Below are 19617 nucleotides of genomic sequence, written 5' to 3'. Positions count from 1 at the left end.
TTAATATATATGTGAGAATTGTGAGTGACACCCCCTGCTGGAAAGTTACTATAGGAAAGCCCTGCCATAAAGAGAAGGTGTCTGAGGACAAGCCATGTGGCTTGGAAGGTCAGTTCCTTGGCGTCAAGAAGTGACGTTTGCTTGTGGGTACAGTCGATCAAAGCTACCAGCCAATTAGCTTGGAGTTGTGTGTGTGTGTGTGACATGTTTCTGGTTTTCACAGGAGCTTGTGGGACAAAGAAGGGGTGAGGCGCTCTCTTCCCCCCCCCCCCCCGCCCTTCTCTCTCTCTCTCTCTCTCTCTCTCTCTCTCTCTCTCTCTCTCTCTCTCTTTTGCCAGGATCTCATGAGGAGTGGAGCAGAAATGCTGGCTCCCTGAGATAGAGAGATAAGCCTCTTTCTCTCTTCTCACCTCATTGTTATGCTCCTTAATAAAGGCTTAAAAGTCTAAACTCTTGCTAAAGCTTCTAATTTATTGGCAACCACTCATGAGATTTTTAGACAGTCTATCCAGAATCTTAGCCACCTTACAGACAGCAACTATTCAGATGGTGACCATGAAGTATTCATATGTAAAGCACTTTACAAGACTTAAAGTAGTATATACATACATACCTACAGACATACTGGCTGTAATTATTATTAATGATAATAATTATGATTATACGGATAGAGCTAGATCTGTCATTTTGCAGGTAAGGAAACTCCCTCTACCAGTGCAGGTAGGCACTTTTTTTTTTTAAAGTGAGGCAATTGGGGTTAAGTGACTTGCCCAGGGTCACACAGCTAGTAAGTGTTAAGTGTCTGAGGCTGGATTTGAACTCAGGTATTCCCGACTCCAAGGCCAGTGCTCTATCCACTGCGCCACCTAGCTGCCCCAGGTAGGCACTTTTTCTCTGCAAATGATAGTCTTAGAGAGTTGCTTAGATCACTGAGAATTTAAGGAGTTACCTAGGGTTGCACTGCCAGCATGTGTCAGAGGCAAGATTTGAACTCAGGTCTTACTGGTTCAGAGCCCAGTTTTCTCTCTACTGTGTCATGCTATATCTCATGTATGCATTTAAAATTTTTTCTTTTTTTAATCATGAACTTAAATATCAATAAACATGAAAATTTCACTATGTAAAGAACAGAAAAGAGGATTATATATATGATACCATAAAGCTTTTTAAAATGTTCACTTATTTTTTTAAAGCGTATATTTACATTTATCATGACTGTTACCAACACTTGCTTGTTCTTGTCCTCTTCTGAACTTCCATCTGCTCTTGATGCGTGTGTGTATATATAGGTATGTATGCGTATATATATATATATATACACACACACACACACACACACACACACACACACATGCACACACACACATACACACAAACCCAGTTGGATTTGATTCTTATTTTTTGGGGGGGTTGATTCTTTCAGCTATTCACAAAATATTTCCCATAGGACATCATTTACTTTCATCCAAAGACTCAACTACTTCATTCCTACACTGATTCAAGACTTGTCTAAACCTATTTTATAACTTTGATTGAATCAATAAGGAAAACTGGATCTTCTGTGTTTACATTAATTGGGGTGGAGGTCTAATTGCCCTTCCTTCCAAATATTTTGCTCATTTGTTAATTCCTTTGGTTCTGTCTTGTTCAATGCTATGGGGTTTATGTAAAAAATATTTATGCTGCATTTTATTGGATTATTCGTTTTTGTTGGTGGTTAAAGTTATAATACTTTAAAACAAAATGTGGTGATCAATGGGGAACATGATACTTGAAATATACTTTCATTTGGATAGCATCAAAAGGAATGATCACCTCCTTCATTTTGGACATTATGCTTCTCTCAATGTTGCCTAAGACCACATTAGCTCTTTTGGCTGCCCAATGTTGATTCATTCATACTGAGCTTGAAGGCCACTAAAACCACCAGATCTTTTTCAAATATACTTCTATCTGTTCATACTTCTCTTACTTTGTTTTCATTTTTGTTTTTTGTTTTTGCAGGGCAATGAGGGTTATGTGACTTGCCCAGGGTCACACAGCTAGTTAAGTGTCAAGTGTCTGAGGCTGGATTTGAACTCAGGTCCTCCTGAATCCAAGGCCAGTGCTTTATCCACTGCACCACCTAGCTGCCCCTACTTCTCTTACTTTGTACATAAGTTTTCTTTTCTTTTTTCTAGTGAAATTAGTATCAACAAATGTGAACATTTCAATCTAAAAAAAGAACAGAAAAAGAAGGTTGTATATGAAATTATATATCTATTATACACACTTTGTTGAAAATATGTATTAAATTTTAACATGATAGTAACAAAACTTCTGGCTTGTCTGTTTCCCCTTCTGTTTCTTTAAAAATGTTTTTTCATTAATATTACTTTTATTTTCTTTTTTATATCACTTTCACTACCTACCAACTCCTTCCAAAGAAGTTCTCCCTTTAAACAAATAAATATGGTCAAGCTATATCACTGGTTATGTTGAAAATGTACATCTCACCCCTCACTTCTAGTTTGTCATCTCTCTACCAAGAGGCAGGAGACCTGATTCATCATCAGTCTTCTGAAGGCATGATTGGCCACTGCATTGAGCAGTTATGTAATCTATCAAAATGGTTTTCCTTTTACAACATTGTATAAATTGTTCTTTGGTTCTGCTTATTTTCCTTTATATCAGTTTTTATAGGTCTTCCTAGGTTTCTCTGAAATTGTCATTTCTTATGGCCCAATAATCTTCCATGACATTTAAAGTATGATAGTTTTTCAGTTATTCCCCATTTGAAGAGTACCCACTTGGTTTCCGGTTCTTGTAATAAGTGCTGCTCTAAGTACTTTTGTATGTATAGTTCCTGTTTCTTTGGCTTTTATCTCACTGGGGGTATGAGATCAGTAGTGGTATCCCTGGATCTAAGGGTATGAACTAACTTTTACTAACTTTTGGGGTATGCATTACTAGAGGGAACTTCTAGACTGATGAAATTCCAGATCTATTTGAGTTTGAATAGCAATATGAACTCCAGATAGGATAGTCCCACTGTAGTCTGTGGGACTTGGGTGAAACTACATCTGGAGTGTTCTATCCAGTTTGGAACATCATGCTTAAAAGATACATCAGAAAACTGGGGTATTTCCAGCAGAGGACAATGAAGTAATGAGATCATGCCATAAAATGCTCCACTGAAGGAATGGGTGATATTCAGTGTAAAGAAAAGACTTTGGGGATATAACTGTTATTTTGCAATTCTAGAAAGGTTGCCTTATACTTGAGTTCAAAAAATCATGTTCAAAAGTACAGAATTGGGGCAGCTAGGTGGCGCAGTAGATAGAGCACCAGCCCTGGAGTCAGGAGTACCTGAGTTCAAATCCAGCCTCAGACACTTAACACTAGCTGTGTGACCCTGGGCAAGTCACTTGACCCCAAATGCCTCACCAAAAAACAAAACCCCCCAAAACCCCAGAATTGAACCAAGGAACATGGTTCTTTTGTTGTTGTTCAGTCATTTTCAGTCCCATCCAACTCTTTGTGAGCCCTTTTTGGTTTTCTTGGCAAAGATACTGGAGTGGTTTGTCATTTCCTTCTCCAGCTCATTTTACAAATGAGGAAACTGAGGCAGAGTCAAGTGACTTGCCCAGTGCCACATAGCTAGTAAGTGTCTGAGGCTGGATTTGAACTCATGTCTTCCTCCCTCCAGGCCTGGGGCTCTATCCACTGATCCATCTAGCTGCATCCAGATGGTCATTTACAATCCACATAACCTGCTTTATATCTGAAAGCCATTGTTCAGCTCTGTTGTTGGAGAATCAAAGTTGATCAATGATTGTTATACTTGGATCTTTGGACTGAAATGATTCTTTAGTAACCAATTAAACTTCAGTTAAACAATAGTGTTGTTTTATCATAATAATTCACATTTCTACAGGTCTTTAAGTTTGCAAAGTGTTTTCCAGACATTATCTAAGCTCCATAACAATGCTGTGAGATCAGTGCTAGAGGGTTTTTTGTTTTTTGTTTTTTTTTTTGGTGTGTGGGGCAATGAGGGTTAAGTGACTTGCCCGGGGTCACACAGCTAATAAGTGTCAAGTGTCTGAGGCCGGATTTGAACTCAGGTCCTCCTGAATCCAGGGCCAGTGCTTTATCCATTGTACCACCTAGCTGCCCCTAGTGCTAGAGGTTTTAATATTCTCATGGCACAGATGAAGAAATCAAGTCTCAGAAAGGTCAAATGACTTGTTCAGGGTTAGAGTGCCTGAGGCAGGATTCAAATCCAGCTCTTTTTGACTCGAAATCTGTTGCTCTGCCTACTACTCCATTCATTCTGCCTCACATATATATGCTCAAAGGTATATGTAATGTAAAGAATGGAGTTATCAGAGCTAAAGAAATAAAGAAAGATCCATTAAAAGGATTCCAGAGAAATCTGAGGGAGAAAATTTTTTTAGAGAAGGTATCACTTGAGCTGAGAGTAATTTATTCTCTCTAAATCTCAGTTTCTTTATCTGTAAAATGGGGATAATAATAGTATTTACCTTTCTGACTTGTTGAGAGGTTGTAAAGCACTTTGCAAACCTTAAAGCATTAGGTAATAGTAGTAGCAGCAACAGCAGCAGCAGTAGATGATTAGCTTCTTGGGGGCAGATATGGTTTAATTTCTCACTTTTATATCCCCTATGCTTAGCACAATGCCAAATGGTTAATCAGTGTTTCCTGAATTAAGTTGAATTGTTTCATGCTAATCTTCTCAAGGGAGCAGGTAGGTGGCACTGTAGATAGAGTGCTAGCTCTGGAGTCAGGAGGACTTGGGTTCATAACTAATCTCAGACATTTACTAGCTGTGTGATCCTGGGTAAGTCATTTAACCTTGATTGCTTTAATCCACTGGAAGAGGAAATGGCAAACCATTTCAATATCTTTACCAGGAAAGCTCCAAAGGGGGTCACAAAGAGTCAGAACATGACTGAACAATAGCAAATCTCTTAGAGACCACGGTCATGTGTCAGGTTAGTGAAAGGACCTTAAGTTAAATTTTAAAAAGAGTGAGCACCCTACACAACCTTTGTCTCTTTTTTCAATTCTTCTAGTCTATGCACTGGGCTGTCAGAAGTAAGAAGGAGAAGATGCTGGAAGAACCTGACCCAGCTGACACCCATAGCCTCAAAAATGAGGAAGGAATCCAACAAAAAAACACCAAAGAAGGATTGAGCTCCACCACCAAGAAAAAGGAGCAAGGAGAACCTGAGACCTTGGACAAATCATGGTCCCCACAAAGCCCAGACTCCTCAAGTAAGTCTTGGCCATGATGGGTTCCCAGAGGAGAGAAGGGAAAAAACAATGTGCCTAATATGCTCTCTGAGCCCTAGACGATTCTCTATAGCTATTCCTTGCTGAGCAGAAGCTGACCTTCATTGGTAGAACAAATTCCTCATTGGGAGTTCCTTACACTGATGAAATCACAGATCAGGTTAAAAAAATGAAAAAAAGGAACAGACACATTATTTATGCGAGCACACAGACATTTTGTTCAACCAAGGAAAAAAGGAGGCATTTTTGGCCAGATGTGTTTTTCAGTCAGAAGTGACACTTGAACCCAAGACTTCCCCACACCTGAGTTGGAATTTTTCCCCCCATCTATGTGTGAACCTAGACAAATCATTTAGTCTCTTCATCACTTAGTCTTCTCTCTCCTGCAGAGAAGGTGCCAATCTGTACTGGTAGAGTATCCTTTTTTTTTGTTCGGTTGTTTTTCAGTCCTGTCTAATTCTTCATGACCCTATTTGGGGTTTTCTTGGGAAAGATATGGTAGTGCTTTGCCATTTCCTTCTCCAGCTCATTTTTTTAAAAAATAAAAGTATTTTATTATTTTCCAGTTACACGTAAAGATAGCTTTCAGCATTTGTTTATATAAGATTTCAAATTTCAAATTTTTCTCCCTCCTTCCCCTCTCCCGAGACAGCAGGCAATCTGATATAGATTTTATACACATACACACACACACACACACACACACACACACACACACATATACATATATGCATATATATATACACATACACATATACATATACATAACAACATTAAACATATTTCTGTATCAGTCATACTATAAGAGAAGAATCAGAGCAATAAAGAAAAACCTCAAAATAGAAAAACAACAGCACCAAAACAGCTCATTTTTTGCTGCTCCAGGCATTTTCCTATGGTGTTATTTTCTCATTTTTTGATAATGAGGAAACTGAGGCAAACAGGGTTAGGTGGCTTGCCTAGGTTCACATAGCTGGTAAGTGTCTGAGGCCAAACTTGAATTTAGAAAGATGTCTGTCTCACTTCAGGCCCAGCACTGAGCCACCTGTCTGCCTCAAGGTTTTCCATAGGAATTGATAATTGAGCCTGGACTTGGATGTGCCATTACTCTGAGTGGGAATACAATCATGACAGTTGCCTGTCTTTTGGACAGCAGATCTGGAGAATGATGGGATTCTGTGGAAGCTTATGTGGACCCCTGTGTTCCTGCTGTCTTTCAGATGGAGTCTCTCTGTGATGAGAGACACAGAGTTCAATCCCAGCATGCCCTCTGCAAAATCACAGAGGATCTTGTTTCCTTGCAATGTAACAGTTTTCATGGCCCCAGCATTCAAAGAAATAGAAAAGCGTTTGAGTGGATTTTACAAAGCCTGGCAATATTTCTCATCTATCACTCTCTGGTGCCCTTTCTAATCTGCTGCAAGCCCCAGGTGATTGACATCTGTTGTGGCGGGTTCCTTTTGTCCAACCTCGGGCAGACTGCCAACCAATATCCTCAGTCTCATTTGAGCTCTTTGGTAAAAATGAAAAGTATGGAAAATGGCTCCTGAAATGTGTCTGTATCTTGCAACATGGTCTCAAGTTTATAATTCCTTCCCTTTGAAAGCATAAATGTATAGCTTAGGTATTCATTCATGCTTTTTGGTTTGTTCTTCATGCCATAGACATTTCCCAATACCATCTGCTCGGAAGCCCCCATTGTGAAAATCAAACAAAACAGTGAAGTAGAATAAACCATCACAATGTCTGATGGTATATACAGCACTCTACACCTGTGGCCCCTCACCTCTCTACTGAGAGGAGAGAAATTCTTTTAAAAATCACATTAACTCTCTGGAGCCAGCTTTGGCCATTGTTCTTAATCCAAATTCTAATTATTTTTTTTTTGGTGTTCCTTTCATTTTTTAAAAAAAATGTTATTTTATTTTTAATAATAAACATTTTTATTTAAAGTTTTGAGTTCCAAATTCTATCCTTTCTTACCTCTCTCCCCTCCCTCCCAGGCTGTTTTCATTTATGACCACATTGTTTATGTTGTTTTCTTATTTTTGCCTATTTCTGCCCCCGCCCTCCCCCCCCCCCCCCATTCCCATTCTCATTCTTCACTTGCTCAAGCATGGACCTCTGAATTCCTCACCTTTGATGGTGTGGTAATATTCCATTACATTCCTATGCCAGGCTGTTCAGTCATTCCCTCACCTATGGGCACCTTCCTCCCTCCCTCCCTCCCTCCCTTCCGTCCTTCCTTTTTTTTTTTTTTTGCTAATGCCAAAAGTGTGGTTATGAATATTTTGGTCTACATTTGTAAGAGGAGAGATAGCTTGGTATAATGGTTAGAGTAAGGAAGTCCTTCCTCTTATCCTCTTGGTTGTGTGACCCTGAGCAAATTACTTAACCTCTTAGTGCCTTGGAAGCTGAGTAGCCAATTTCATCAAGAGGGGCGTTTCTATCCCATGAATTTCCCACACCAAAACAATAAAATTTGGTTTTCCAGACCAAAAGTGTTCAAAGCTCTGGATTAGGAACTTAAACATTTTTTTAAATAAAAAATTTAACATTCTTTTAAAATAATTTTTATTTATTTATTATTTTTTTTATTTTAAATTCCAAATTTTCTCTCTCCCTACAGTCCCTTCCCTACCCATTGAAGAGGCAAGCAATAGGATATCCATTATACATGTGAAGACATGGAAAAACATTTCCATATTAGTCATGTTGCAAAAAAATTAAGCAAGAATAAATATAATAATAAAGAATGTGAAAAAATTTGATTCATGCATTTAGAGTTTATCAGTTTTCTCTCTGGAGGTGGACATCGTTTTTCATCACAGGGCCTTTCGAATTGTCTTGGATCATTATATTGATTAGAATAGCTAAGTCTTTCATAGTTGATCATCTTTACAATATTGCTATTACAATGTACACTGTTCTGGTTCTTTTCACTTCACTGAAATCAGTTCTTATAGGTCTTCACAGGTTTTGCTGAAACTATCCTCTTTGCCATGTCTTACAGCACAAATAGTATTCCCTCACAAACATATACAACAAGTTGTTCAGCCATTCCCCAATTCACAACTATCCCTTTAATTTTCAAGTCTTTGCCACTGCAAAAAGAGGTCCTATAAATATTTTTTTGTATATATAGGTCCTTTTCCTTTTCCTTTGATCTCTTTGGGATGCAGATGTACTAGGAGCTTTTAATGTCACTTTAAATGATCAGCATTTGAAGTTAGATTTCTGCTTCCTGCAGTTTCTATCTCTCTCCCTGCTTTGTCCAAACTCAGTCCTGTGGCATGAATTCAGGGATTTATTTTAAAGGGAATTCTATCCTAACAGATTTATGATGCTGACCTCTGGGCTGATGAGAATACTCTTCCTCCCAGGTTCCTGCTAGGAGCAGAGAGTCAGCAGTGGTAATACAATGTTCACACTGTGCTATGTTTGGATGGAAATTGGTCCTGCAGGGAATTTCTTCCCAGGATTCTCTGACAATTGGCAGGTTTCTGAATGAGGAGAGGTTGTGTTTGGCAGTGAAAACCCATAACGGGACATCCATTTTACTAGAAGATGAAATAGACTAGTTCTAGGCAGAACTCTTTCATGTTTATCCTTTTCCTTGAACCTTTAATTGCAATGGGGTGATGGGTTGTGCCCAACTGGATACCAAATGTAATAAGTACCAAACTTGAGAGGACATTGTTGGTAGTGATGACATTCCTTCTGCATCGTAGAAATGACTGAGTTTCTGACGGGGTTAGCAAGAATAATTAAGCAATGTAGTTAGCAACTGGATCAAAGACTAATAGGTTTGGTGCTAGAAGCAACCACAGACATCATCTTGTCCAACTCCATTTTACAGATGGGGAAACTGAGGCTTGGAATGCATAAATAATTTGCCCATAGGCCACAGAGACAGGAAATGTACAAAGCAGCATTTGAACCAAGTTTTTCTTGAATCATCCCTGCACTTTAATCACTATACCATGTTAAAGTTCTGATGTGGTGAAGTGTGTAGGAACCAGAATAGAAATCAGGAAGATCTGGGTTGAAATCCAGCCTCAGATACTTAATAGCTTTGTGAACATGGACAAATCACTTAACCGCTCAATGCCTCAGTTATCTCATCAGTCTATGACCTCCACAGTCTTGTGATGGTAACCATTGTGAGCTTCTTCCTGTCCTTCCCTGTTTTTGAAGGTGGGGGTGTTACCTTCCTGACAGTGACTTATTGTCAATATCCACCCCTCCCCCATTTACCCAAACCCCTCAACCGAGAACATATTTCATCCTAGTTACAGTTCTGATCATCACATTTCTGTAAAACTTTGAGGCTTAATGGTTTCTTCATAACACTGTAAGGTAGGCACTTCAAGGTGGTTTAGCATCCCCATTTCACAGATGAGAAAATTGAGGTTCAGAGAGGAGAAATGACTTTTCCAAGGGCATGTAAGTGTCAGAGATAAGATTTGAATGCAGCCCTCCAGACCAGTAATCTCCAGACCTGGAGTTAAGGATATATATATATATATGTATATATATGTATGTATGTATATATATATACATATACACACATATACATATATTATGTATTGCCTCGTTGTCCCACTATATATATATATATTTAAAATTTTTTAAAAATTGTTTTTATTTATTTATTTATTTATGTTGGTGGGGCAATGATGGTTAAGTGACTTGCCCGGGATCACACAGCTATTAAGAAAGGACATATTTCACAATATTACATGCTCTAGTCAGGTCCTAGTGTTTAAAATCTTTTAGGGTCCTTCCATCAGCCAAACCCTGGTGCCCAGTTATGAGACTAAGAGACTGTTTTCATTTCCCAAGGAAGTAATTCATGCTGTCTGACATTTCAGTCATCACAGTGAAGTGTTGTTACGCACTATCACATTTTAGGGATGATACTGATAAGCTTGGGTAAGCTGGGATGGGGCAGGAACTCAAATTCCTGTCACATGAGGATCAATGGGAAGAACCAGGAATGTTTAGCTTGGTTAAGAGAAGACGGGGTAGAACATAATTGTATTTACGTCTCTGAAGGGTTGTCGATAGGTTAGACTCTTCTTGGCCTCAAAGACCATGGGCAGGCAGGGTGCTGCTCTGGAGTCAGAGGGTCTGGGTTCAAATCTCTCCCCTGATGCTTACTGCCTGTGTGACCTTGGGTCACATTGAGGAGGTTGGACTGGCTGGCCCATGGAGCCCCTTCCAGGTAGAGATCTATGGTATTAGGAAGTGGGAACAATGGCTAAAAGTTTCAGAGAAGCAAGTTCAGGTTTGCTGTAAGGAAAAATTAATTAATGAATTAGAAATTAATGTTATTCCAAACAGGCTCCCTCTCCAGGTGAGTGGTTCCCCTTTTTGGAGGCCCTTAGGCCTTAGGTAGGATGTAGTGGGGTTTCTTATTTAGGCCTAGATTGGACCAGATGATGTCCAAGGGCCCAACCGACTCAGAGGTTTTTGGATTCTGCTGTCGAAAACTTAGTCTATCTATCCTTGGTTTCTAAAAGTGGATTCCTCTCTTTTAAAGGCTTTCCAGATGGGAACTGCTGGCACCTGCGTTTTCGCTGGTCAGGTGACACCCCGTCGGAACTCCTGCGGAAATTCAGAAACTATGAAATATGATCTCGTCTTCAGTGGAGAGAGAAGCAGAGAGAGGGCCAGCCGCCGCCATTTCTTAGGCTTGCCCCATTGGGTCCTTTGGACCACATCCTTAAAAAGAAGTCTTTGTTCTTTGTGATTGTGTAGAAAGAGCCTTAGCTCCTCTGAGCACCACTGCTCAAGCCATGAAGCCATCCCTATGATGTATGTGATGAAAGAAAAACTGGAAAGAGGGGGACACCCCCCTCCCTACAGGGTTCACATATGTTGAAGGAGATCCTGTATTAATAGACATTGTGGTCTTGTGGATGCAGGGCCAGCTTTGGAATCAGGAACTCCTGGTTTCAAATCTTGCCTCTGCCCCACATAGACTGTATCACCCTGGGCAAGTCATATCCCTTCTTAGAGTCCCACATGACTCTTGGAGATTGTAAGTTGTAGAAGAGTTGCTAGTGTCCATCAGTACAGGGAATTTCCATGTTGGAAGGTCCCCACACTGATGAAATCAAAGATCTAGACCAAAAAGAAAGAAAGAAAGAAAGAAAGAAAGAAACGAAATGAAAATTCTCATGGCTTATATTTGTTCTTTTGTGAATTTTATTTATAAATATACTTTGTTATTGTCATTGTATCTGTGGTACCTAGTGTGTTGCCTCGTATACAACGAGGCTTAATAAATGTTGGTTGAATAGTGTTTCTTTGTTGAGTATTAAATCTTAAAATCCATTCAGATGCTTATATATTTTTTATGGACTAGATGATGAATTTAGTGTTGATTACACAAGAAATACACCCCTGCTCCCAACTTATATCACAATGTGGATTATTTGCTTAAAAACTATGATAGCACATCTGTCACTTTCCAATAGCAGTCAGTAAGTTCAGTGGACCTTTTAAATGAACCCCACAGAGCCTATTTCCATTTTATCTTTAATATATTTGGAGCTGTGATTTTTGTCAGTATACTAAGCCTGATGGATTATAGAAGGCACTAGAAAGAAATCACATGCAATTTAAAAAAAGTTTTTAAAATATATTTTATTTCCCCCCCCCCCAATTACATGCTTATGTTTTGTTTTTGGTTTTTTTGAGGCAATTGGGGTTAAGTGACTTGTCCAGGGTCACACAGCTAGTGTCAAGTGTCTGAGGTCAAATTTGAACTCAGATCCTCCTGACTCCAGGTCTGTTGCTCTATCTACTGCATCACCTAGCTGCCCCCCTACCCCCACCCCCCGGCCAACTACATGTTAAAACAATTTAAAAACCTTTCAAAAAAAAAGTTTTGAGTTCCAAATTTTTTCCCTCCCTTCCTCCCCTCCCCCTTCCAGAGACAGTAAGCGATCAGATAAAGGTTATACCTGTGCAATCAATCACATGCAATTTTAGAATGTGGAAGAGCAGGAGATTGCAATGCTGCCTGATTCTGGGGGACTACATCCAGACTTTATAACTGCTGGTTTAGCAGGGTGTTCCCAGTTCCTGCCTCTTCCCCTCAAAGACAGGATTGGTATATGCCACTCATCTCACATCCCTGCCTCTTCCAAAGCTGCCCAGGGTACAAGCCTAACCTGGGGAAGATTTCATGATGTAAAACTGTGATTTGATTTCCAAACTGGCCTATACTTTTTTGGGGGGAGTGGGGGGCGGGGCAATGAGGGTTAAATGACTTGCCCAGGGTCACACAGCTAGTAAGTGTCAAGTATCTGAATCCAAATTTGAACTCAGGTCCTCCTGAATCCAGGGGAGTATTAGAAGCTCCGCTCTTTTTTCATCCTGCTTCCTCCAGCCCCAGCTCTTGGTAACTTTCAGCCTTATTGTTCCAAAGGCTTTCTGTCACTAATGTAGTGCGTAAAAGACGGGGTTTCTATGGGGAATCGGACTGAGGATGGTGGAGATGAGCCTTTTCCTGATTATGGCTCACTGTGCGACTTAGAGCAAATGACTTGGCTACTGGGAGCTCCATTTACTCAACTAGTAAATGGAGAGAATAATACTTCCTGTGAAGGAATGCCCTGAAGCTTAATAAGGTTGAGACGGCTCCTTCTGTGTGGCCTTTGGGAAAATCCTTTAAGAACGAGGGTGTTGGGGCGGCTAGGTGGCGCAGTGGATAAAGCACCGGCCCTGGATTCAGGAGTACCTGAGTTCAAATCCAGCCTCAGACATTTGACACTTAGTAGCTGTGTGACCCTGGGCAAGTCACTTAACCCCCATTGCCCCGAAGGTTTCTGCAGCCATCACACAGCTACAAAAGGAGGCTGGAGATCCACAAATTAATTGGATATTTCCCAGGCTCCTTGTCTCCCCCCCCCAAAAAAAGACAAACCCAAAAAAATCCATGCTCCCGGATCATAAAATATGTATGTCTAATCAATAAAAATCAATTAACAAACATTTATTAAGCAGTTTCTCTGTGCCAGGTGGTCCCAGGCAAGAGAACCCAGCAAATATTGGTTTTCCCACTAGTATGACTAACCAGTTAAGGAAGACTCTTCTCTGATGGCAGTGGTTTGTGAAACCTCTCCTGGAGGACCTGGGCTCCTCGATGCCCTCATTCTCACCCCAAACTCCAGCTGAAACCATACTTTTCATTTAAATGTTTATTAAGTGCCTACTATGTGCTAGGGAATACAAAAGGAGGCAAAAGATACTCCCAGACCTCAAGGAGTTTACAATCTATTTTTTTTTGGGGGGGGCACAACATGTAAACAAAAATATACAAAGCAAGCTAGGAAGGCACTGGAATTAAGAGGGATTGGGGAAGGCTTCAATTGTAGAAAGACTTGTGGATATATCACCCAAGGGTGCCCTGCACTCTGGGTCTATTTATTCCTCTGTGGGAACTATAGAGAACTCAGTATAAAATCCAAGTGGCCTTTCATCATGTCTTTTTTGTGTGCATGTGAGACAATTGAGGTTAAGTGACTTGCCTAGGGTCACACAGCTAGTAAGTATCAAGTGTCTGAAGCTGGATTTGAACTCAGGTTCTCCTGAATCCAGGGCTGGTGCTCTATCCACTGTGCCATCTAGCTGCCCCCTTGACAGACCTATCTTGCCCTTTCAGGAGGTCCTGATGAGCACATCCATGGATTGGTAGAAAGGCAGGACACAGGTTGGCAACCAAGACCACTTGTTGGTCAAGTGCTCATGGTCGTCTCCCCATGTTGGGCAATAGGGGGATGACAAGGGACCGAGGGGCAACAAAAATAGCTGTGGTTTTTCCATGTAATTGGAACTTCTCTGCCATGCTGGGCTTTGTCATCATAACAAGAAAAAACTAGGGTGGGGATCCTCTAGTTAGCTTCTTATGACTAAGCAAGTGAATTTACAAGCTGCAGTTCACAGCTCTGGGGCCTAATACACAAAACTTATAATCACCACCCCATGGAATCGTATCAAACTGATTCATACTAATTGGAATTAAATAGGGTTCCAAAAATAGGGGTCCGATTAATCATCTATCAGACGGCCAACCTCAAAGGCCTTGTTTTATCATAACCCTGCCTTTGCATTCCTGATGACTCAGCCTTGGCCCCACATCACAGAATCTGGAAATTGTAAGGAACTCCAGTGACCATCTAGTCCAATCCAAATGTTGTTTTCCTTTAGCTTTCAGATTATTTTCTCTTCTATTTTTTAAGGCAAAAGCTTCAATACTCTGTCTCTTTTTTTGGGGGGATGGGGCAATGAGGGTTAAGTGACTTGACCAGGGTCACACAGTTAGTAAGTGTCAAGTGTCTGAGGCTGGATTTGAACTCAGGTCCTCCTGAATCCAGGGCCGGTGCTTTATCCACTGTGCCACCTAGCTGCCCTCAATACTCTTTAAATAAAGTGGTACAGTTTAAAATAATATTATTGTGTGAAAGGAGAGAGAAGGAATCAGAGTTTTCCATGCATTAAATAGTACATGCCAATAGTACAAGCTCTTTCTTTAGTCAATATACATTTATTATGCACCTACTATGTGCCAGGCACTGTGCTAAGCCCTGGGGACACAAAAAAGAGGCAAAAGAAAAGTCCCTGGCCTCAAGGAGCTCACAGTCTAATGAGGAAGACAACAAGCAAACAAATATATACAAACAACCTATATGGGATAAAAGGGAGATGATCAAGAGAGGGAAGACACAAGGATTAAGAAGGCTTGGGAAAGACTTACTGGAGGAATGGGATTTTAGTTGGGACCTGAAGGGAGGCAGCAAAGCAGAAGGCAGAGATTTGGAGGGAGAACAGTGCTGGAAGCTTTCAATCTGGGGACAAGATTTGGCATATATACAAGTGAATAAATAAAATACATGTGAAATGATACAAAGTAGTTTCCACAGGGAGAGTACAATAATGGGAGCAATCAAGGAAGGCTTCATGTAGGAGGCGAAACCTGAACTGCACTTTGAAGGAAGCTTAGGATTTTTTATAACATGGAAAGAGTGCATCCCAGGTATGGGGATGTACAAAGTAAGAGATGTAAGAAATGGAATATTATGAACAGGGACAAGTTACTAGGTCAGTCAGACTGGAATGGAGAATCTGTGAAAGGAAGTGATATGAAAGAAGATTGTAAAGAAGTAGGAGCCAGATTGAGGAGAGTTTTGGATATACAGGTTGAGGAATTTGCTTGTTTAAGAGGCAATAGGAGCCACTGTTGGGAGGTAACATAGACAGGTCTATGTTTTACTAGCATCAATTTGGCAGTTTTGTGGAAGATAGATCAGAGATAGGAAAGACTCTTCTTGGCATCACACTTGGAGTTATATTGACCCAGACTTGAATCAATGGCTATGCTTGTTATCTACTCCTTGAACCTGACATCTTGGCTTCCCCTCATTTTCATCTCTCTCTACCCTTTCCATAGATCAGCACCTATCAGCAAACCTTGCTACCCAGTAGATTTATCACTCCTCTGGCTGCCTCCTTGGTCACACTAATGACTCCCAAGCTTTCTTTTCTACCTTTTCAATTAGCTAAGTATGTTAAGGGTAATTATAAGGCACTCTGTAACCATTCAAGGACCACAACTTGCTTTGAGAAGAAGCCCCCATCCCATCACCTGCTCAATTATCCTTTGGTATGCCAAATTCAACATGTCCCAATGGAACTCATTATTTTTTCCTCCAACCCAGCCCCTCTTCTAAACTTTCTTATTTCTGCCAAAGGCACTATCATTTCCCCAGACAACCAGGTTCATAACCTAGGAGTCATCCTTGATTCTTCTTTCTCATTCATCCTCATAAGACCATTCTTAGAAAGAAAAAAAAGAAAGTTCTTTCCATGGATCTAATTATTGGGTGTGTTAGAGTCTTTACATTTTTATAAAAGAGTAGTAGCTAGGAAATGCCTCTGGGCCATAAGTTAAAAGAGGGATAGTAGAGCTCATTTATCTTCCTAGGACTAAGGAATAGACTCCCAACCAAGGACTGTATTTGAAAACAGAAGCTTGAAAGAGAAGCCATCACAAACCTTTGTCTAATGGAATTACATATGGCAGTTTCTACACATGTGGCCAGGACACACATATGAAGGTATAATCATGAAGGGAACAAGTGTGGATAGGACACAGATATAGAGGGGGCACACATAGGGGAATCACTTGTGGACTGAACATACATGTGGAGGGGCACATGTGTGGCTAAATACATGACTGGAGTTGCAACTTGCAGTTCCTATGCTGAGATGCCTCCTACTGATCTCATCTTATTATTCCTTTGAGTCTGCTTCCTCCTTGTTTTGAATGGCTTATATTCTCTGCTTGATGAATGATTTCCATTGAATTTGGTCTTTTCCAGGCACTACTCTAGACATGTGTGCTCCTCCATGTTTATAGCCCAGACACATATCCATTCTTCCCATTGTTGGCGTGTGTAGTTGAGGGAGAGTATGCTCCAGGAAATGTCCCCCCCCCCTTTTCTTAATTGTTCTATTTCATTAAATGCCTTTGCTTTGAACTGTGTCCTCTGGCTGACTAGTAAAGCTAAACACATTGGTGGGGGCTCTCAAACTCTACTTTTGAGTAGATACAGATCCACAAGGTACTCCTTGAATAGTGGTTAGCCTTGTTGAGGGAATGTATTGTTAAATGCAGGAAGGATCCTAGTTACTACATATATAAACATGAGCTAATATTTAATGAGAAGTATAAGAGCTATAGTAGAGCGCTAGTCTTTTTTTTTTTTTTTAGTGAGGCAATTGGGGTTAAGTGACTTGCCCAGGGTCACACAGCTAGTAAGTGTTAAGTGTCTGAGGTCGCATTTGAACTCAGGTCCTCCTGACTCCAGGACTGGTGCTCTCCACTGAGCCACCTAGCTGCCCCCTGTAGAGCGCTAGTCTTGAAGCTAGAAAAACCTAGACTCAGGTTCTACCTCTGACTGTGTGACTCTGGGTAATTCATTTCATATAAGTTAAAATAGTGCTATAGGAAACTTTCTAAGGCTATAAGTTGCAGAGAAGGTACCAACCTGCATCAAAAGAGGGAGTGTTCTCATCTGGAAGTTCCTTGTACCAATTAAATCACTTGTCTTATCTCTGTATTATTTAGTAATCACTCATTTACATAGCACTTTCAGGTTTATAAATCTCTTTCCCCACAACAATGCAGTGAAGTAGATGGGCAGATCCTGTATTATAAACAAAGGTAGATTTGAGGCCAGATCTTTTGCCTCTAACTCCATCACTTTTCCCACTATAACTTGCTGCCACCTTATTTGAACACAGCTATCATGCCCTCACCAAGTCTTATCTAAATGAAGTCACCATTTCTTTTCTTTTCTTTTTTTTTTTTTTTGTCTCAACAAGGATTTACTTTAACAGAACCTTGCACGGGTACACTATGCTCAAGTCTCACTAATAAAGGAGTCACTTGGATTTTACAGTACAAGCCACTGGCCAAACACTTAGATCCATTGCCGAATGGAATGGAGCAGCATCATAGACAACATTTTAGACCCTGGCTCTATGTGCCTTTAATACTTTTTCCCCCTTTTCCTCTGTGTTTACTAAACAGGATTTTTTCTTGTTTTTTCTTTTTTTTATAAGGGTTCTTTCTGCAGGCTCTTTTTCCCCTCTTGTATTTATCGTGTTTTTAATTTCTTCTCTGAGCAGGAATTCTCTGAATCTGTGTCTTCCAATTCCCCATGGTGCCTTTTGAGTTCACTTCGTCCATGGGTGCTCCTGCTGTCTGGCAAGTGAGGTTTGGTTGGGTCCTCTTTAGTACTAGTGCTGTGGTCCTCACAGTCTTTGTGCAAGAGTGCCCCAGGCAGGAGCACGTTGTCACTGTCAGCATGTGAGTGTCCTGGGAAGAGTGGGTGACTGCCTCAGACTTCCCAAAATTCTGTCCATTGTTGTGGAGGTGAAGGGGCTGAGGGTGGAAGTGTCCATTGTTGTGGTTGGGGCAGACAGTTTCAAGGTTCCTTTCTTCACTGTCATCAGTCTGGGTCCTAGGACAGCCTAGTGGATCCACTACTGAGGGCCAGGCAGGATCCTTTGGGAGCTGTGGACAAGGGTTGCTCCTCAGACCTCTCACTCAAGGCTTTGCAGAGGGCTTTTCCATTGAGCTTCTTGGTCTTGAAAGTGTGTTCAATAGAGCTGCTATTATTGGTGTTCCGGGATGTGCCTTCTTGTTCCTCTGAACACGGGTGGTTGTCACGATCACAGCCTTGGCCATTACTAGAATTTGTGGTAGGACTGCTTTCTTTCAAAGCTTTCCTGCCTTGGCCTTCAGAGGGAAGATCCTGGTTGCCTTGGGGAGAAGCTACACTCAAACCACTTTTACTGGAAGAAGGGGTAGGGTTGCTTTTCTCACTTGTCCCAGGTTTTCCCTCATCTGTCTTCCCAACCCCTAAGGAAGTCTCTTCATCTTTACCAGTTGAATAGGAGATGTAGGAGTAGTGGAGCCATTTGTAAGCTCTGTAGATTTTCCACTCAACTGACTCCATGTCAGAAGATGGGGATGCCCATCTGGGGTGAATCTCCATGTTGGAGGCACTACGTTCTGGGGAGGAGGCTGGTGAGGGAGAGAGATCATCCACTTTGATCTGTGGGTAGTCATAGTTATCTTCTCCAATGTAGGTACCAGCATGCTTTGCTGGGGCACTGGGCTTTTCATCTCGCAAGCCCTGCTGTGACAGGAAGCCCACCACAGACCTCATGCTGCTGCCCCACCAGCCAGTTCTCTTCTTCATGCTGCGACCCCCGCAGCTCCTGCCTGCTTTGGCTGCTCCTCCCTCTCCTGCCACTGCTCCCTGGGCTCACCACCCCACCGGGGCTGGCCCAACCTCGCTGTCTTTACCTCGTTAACCTGGAAATTATGGAAACAATCAATATAGGAGAAATAAGGACTTTAATGGGGCAGAGGAACTATAGCTTGTGGTATTGCAAAGCTTGAAAGCTAGGAATACCCAAAGATGGGAACAGAGGACGGGGTTTTTAATGGGGTAATAGAACAAAAAGGGAACCAAAAGATGGCTCCAGAGTGACAGATAGCTAATTAATGTAAATGAACCTTTGGCAAAAGAAATACTAGAACTGCTCCTAAGTTAAGTCTAGGCGTTGCTGTCTCTGAATAGAAACTGCTTAATGCAGGTGGACCCTTTTTACATAATAACATAAAGTCCCGGAGTAAGGTGGGGAACGTTGGGAGGGGATGAGTTGCTTGGGGGAAGGTCCTTAAGTCCATCAAGAGTCTGAAAATGACAAAGAGTCAGCCCCGGGCAATTCACC

At 41.1% G+C, this 19617-nt stretch overlaps 2 protein-coding genes across 2 annotated transcripts in view; one reads left to right on the top strand and one right to left on the bottom strand.

The window, feature by feature from the left end:
* Positions 1-11635, top strand: part of DNAJC12 (DnaJ heat shock protein family (Hsp40) member C12) — a 37610-nt gene extending 25975 nt beyond the window's left edge. The window contains exons 4-5 of the mRNA XM_043981221.1: positions 5076-5277; positions 10841-11635. Coding sequence (XP_043837156.1) covers positions 5076-5277; positions 10841-10935 — 297 coding nt within the window. The 3' untranslated portion in view covers positions 10936-11635. The remainder of the gene's footprint in view (positions 1-5075; positions 5278-10840) is intronic.
* Positions 11636-17887: 6252 nt separating this feature from the next.
* Positions 17888-19079, bottom strand: LOC122738204 (DDB1- and CUL4-associated factor 5-like). The gene is given in 3 exon segments (XM_043980261.1): positions 17888-18196; positions 18199-18346; positions 18348-19079. Coding segments are annotated over 3 exon segments (1107 nt in total). The 3' UTR covers positions 17888-17969.
* Positions 19080-19617: the final 538 nt, after the last annotated feature.

This window comes from Dromiciops gliroides, chromosome 2 (assembly GCF_019393635.1).
Source record: "Dromiciops gliroides isolate mDroGli1 chromosome 2, mDroGli1.pri, whole genome shotgun sequence".
Classification (NCBI taxonomy): domain Eukaryota; kingdom Metazoa; phylum Chordata; class Mammalia; order Microbiotheria; family Microbiotheriidae; genus Dromiciops; species Dromiciops gliroides.
The sequence above is the reverse complement of the archived record's forward strand: the minus strand, read 5'-3'. Positions and strand labels throughout refer to the sequence as shown.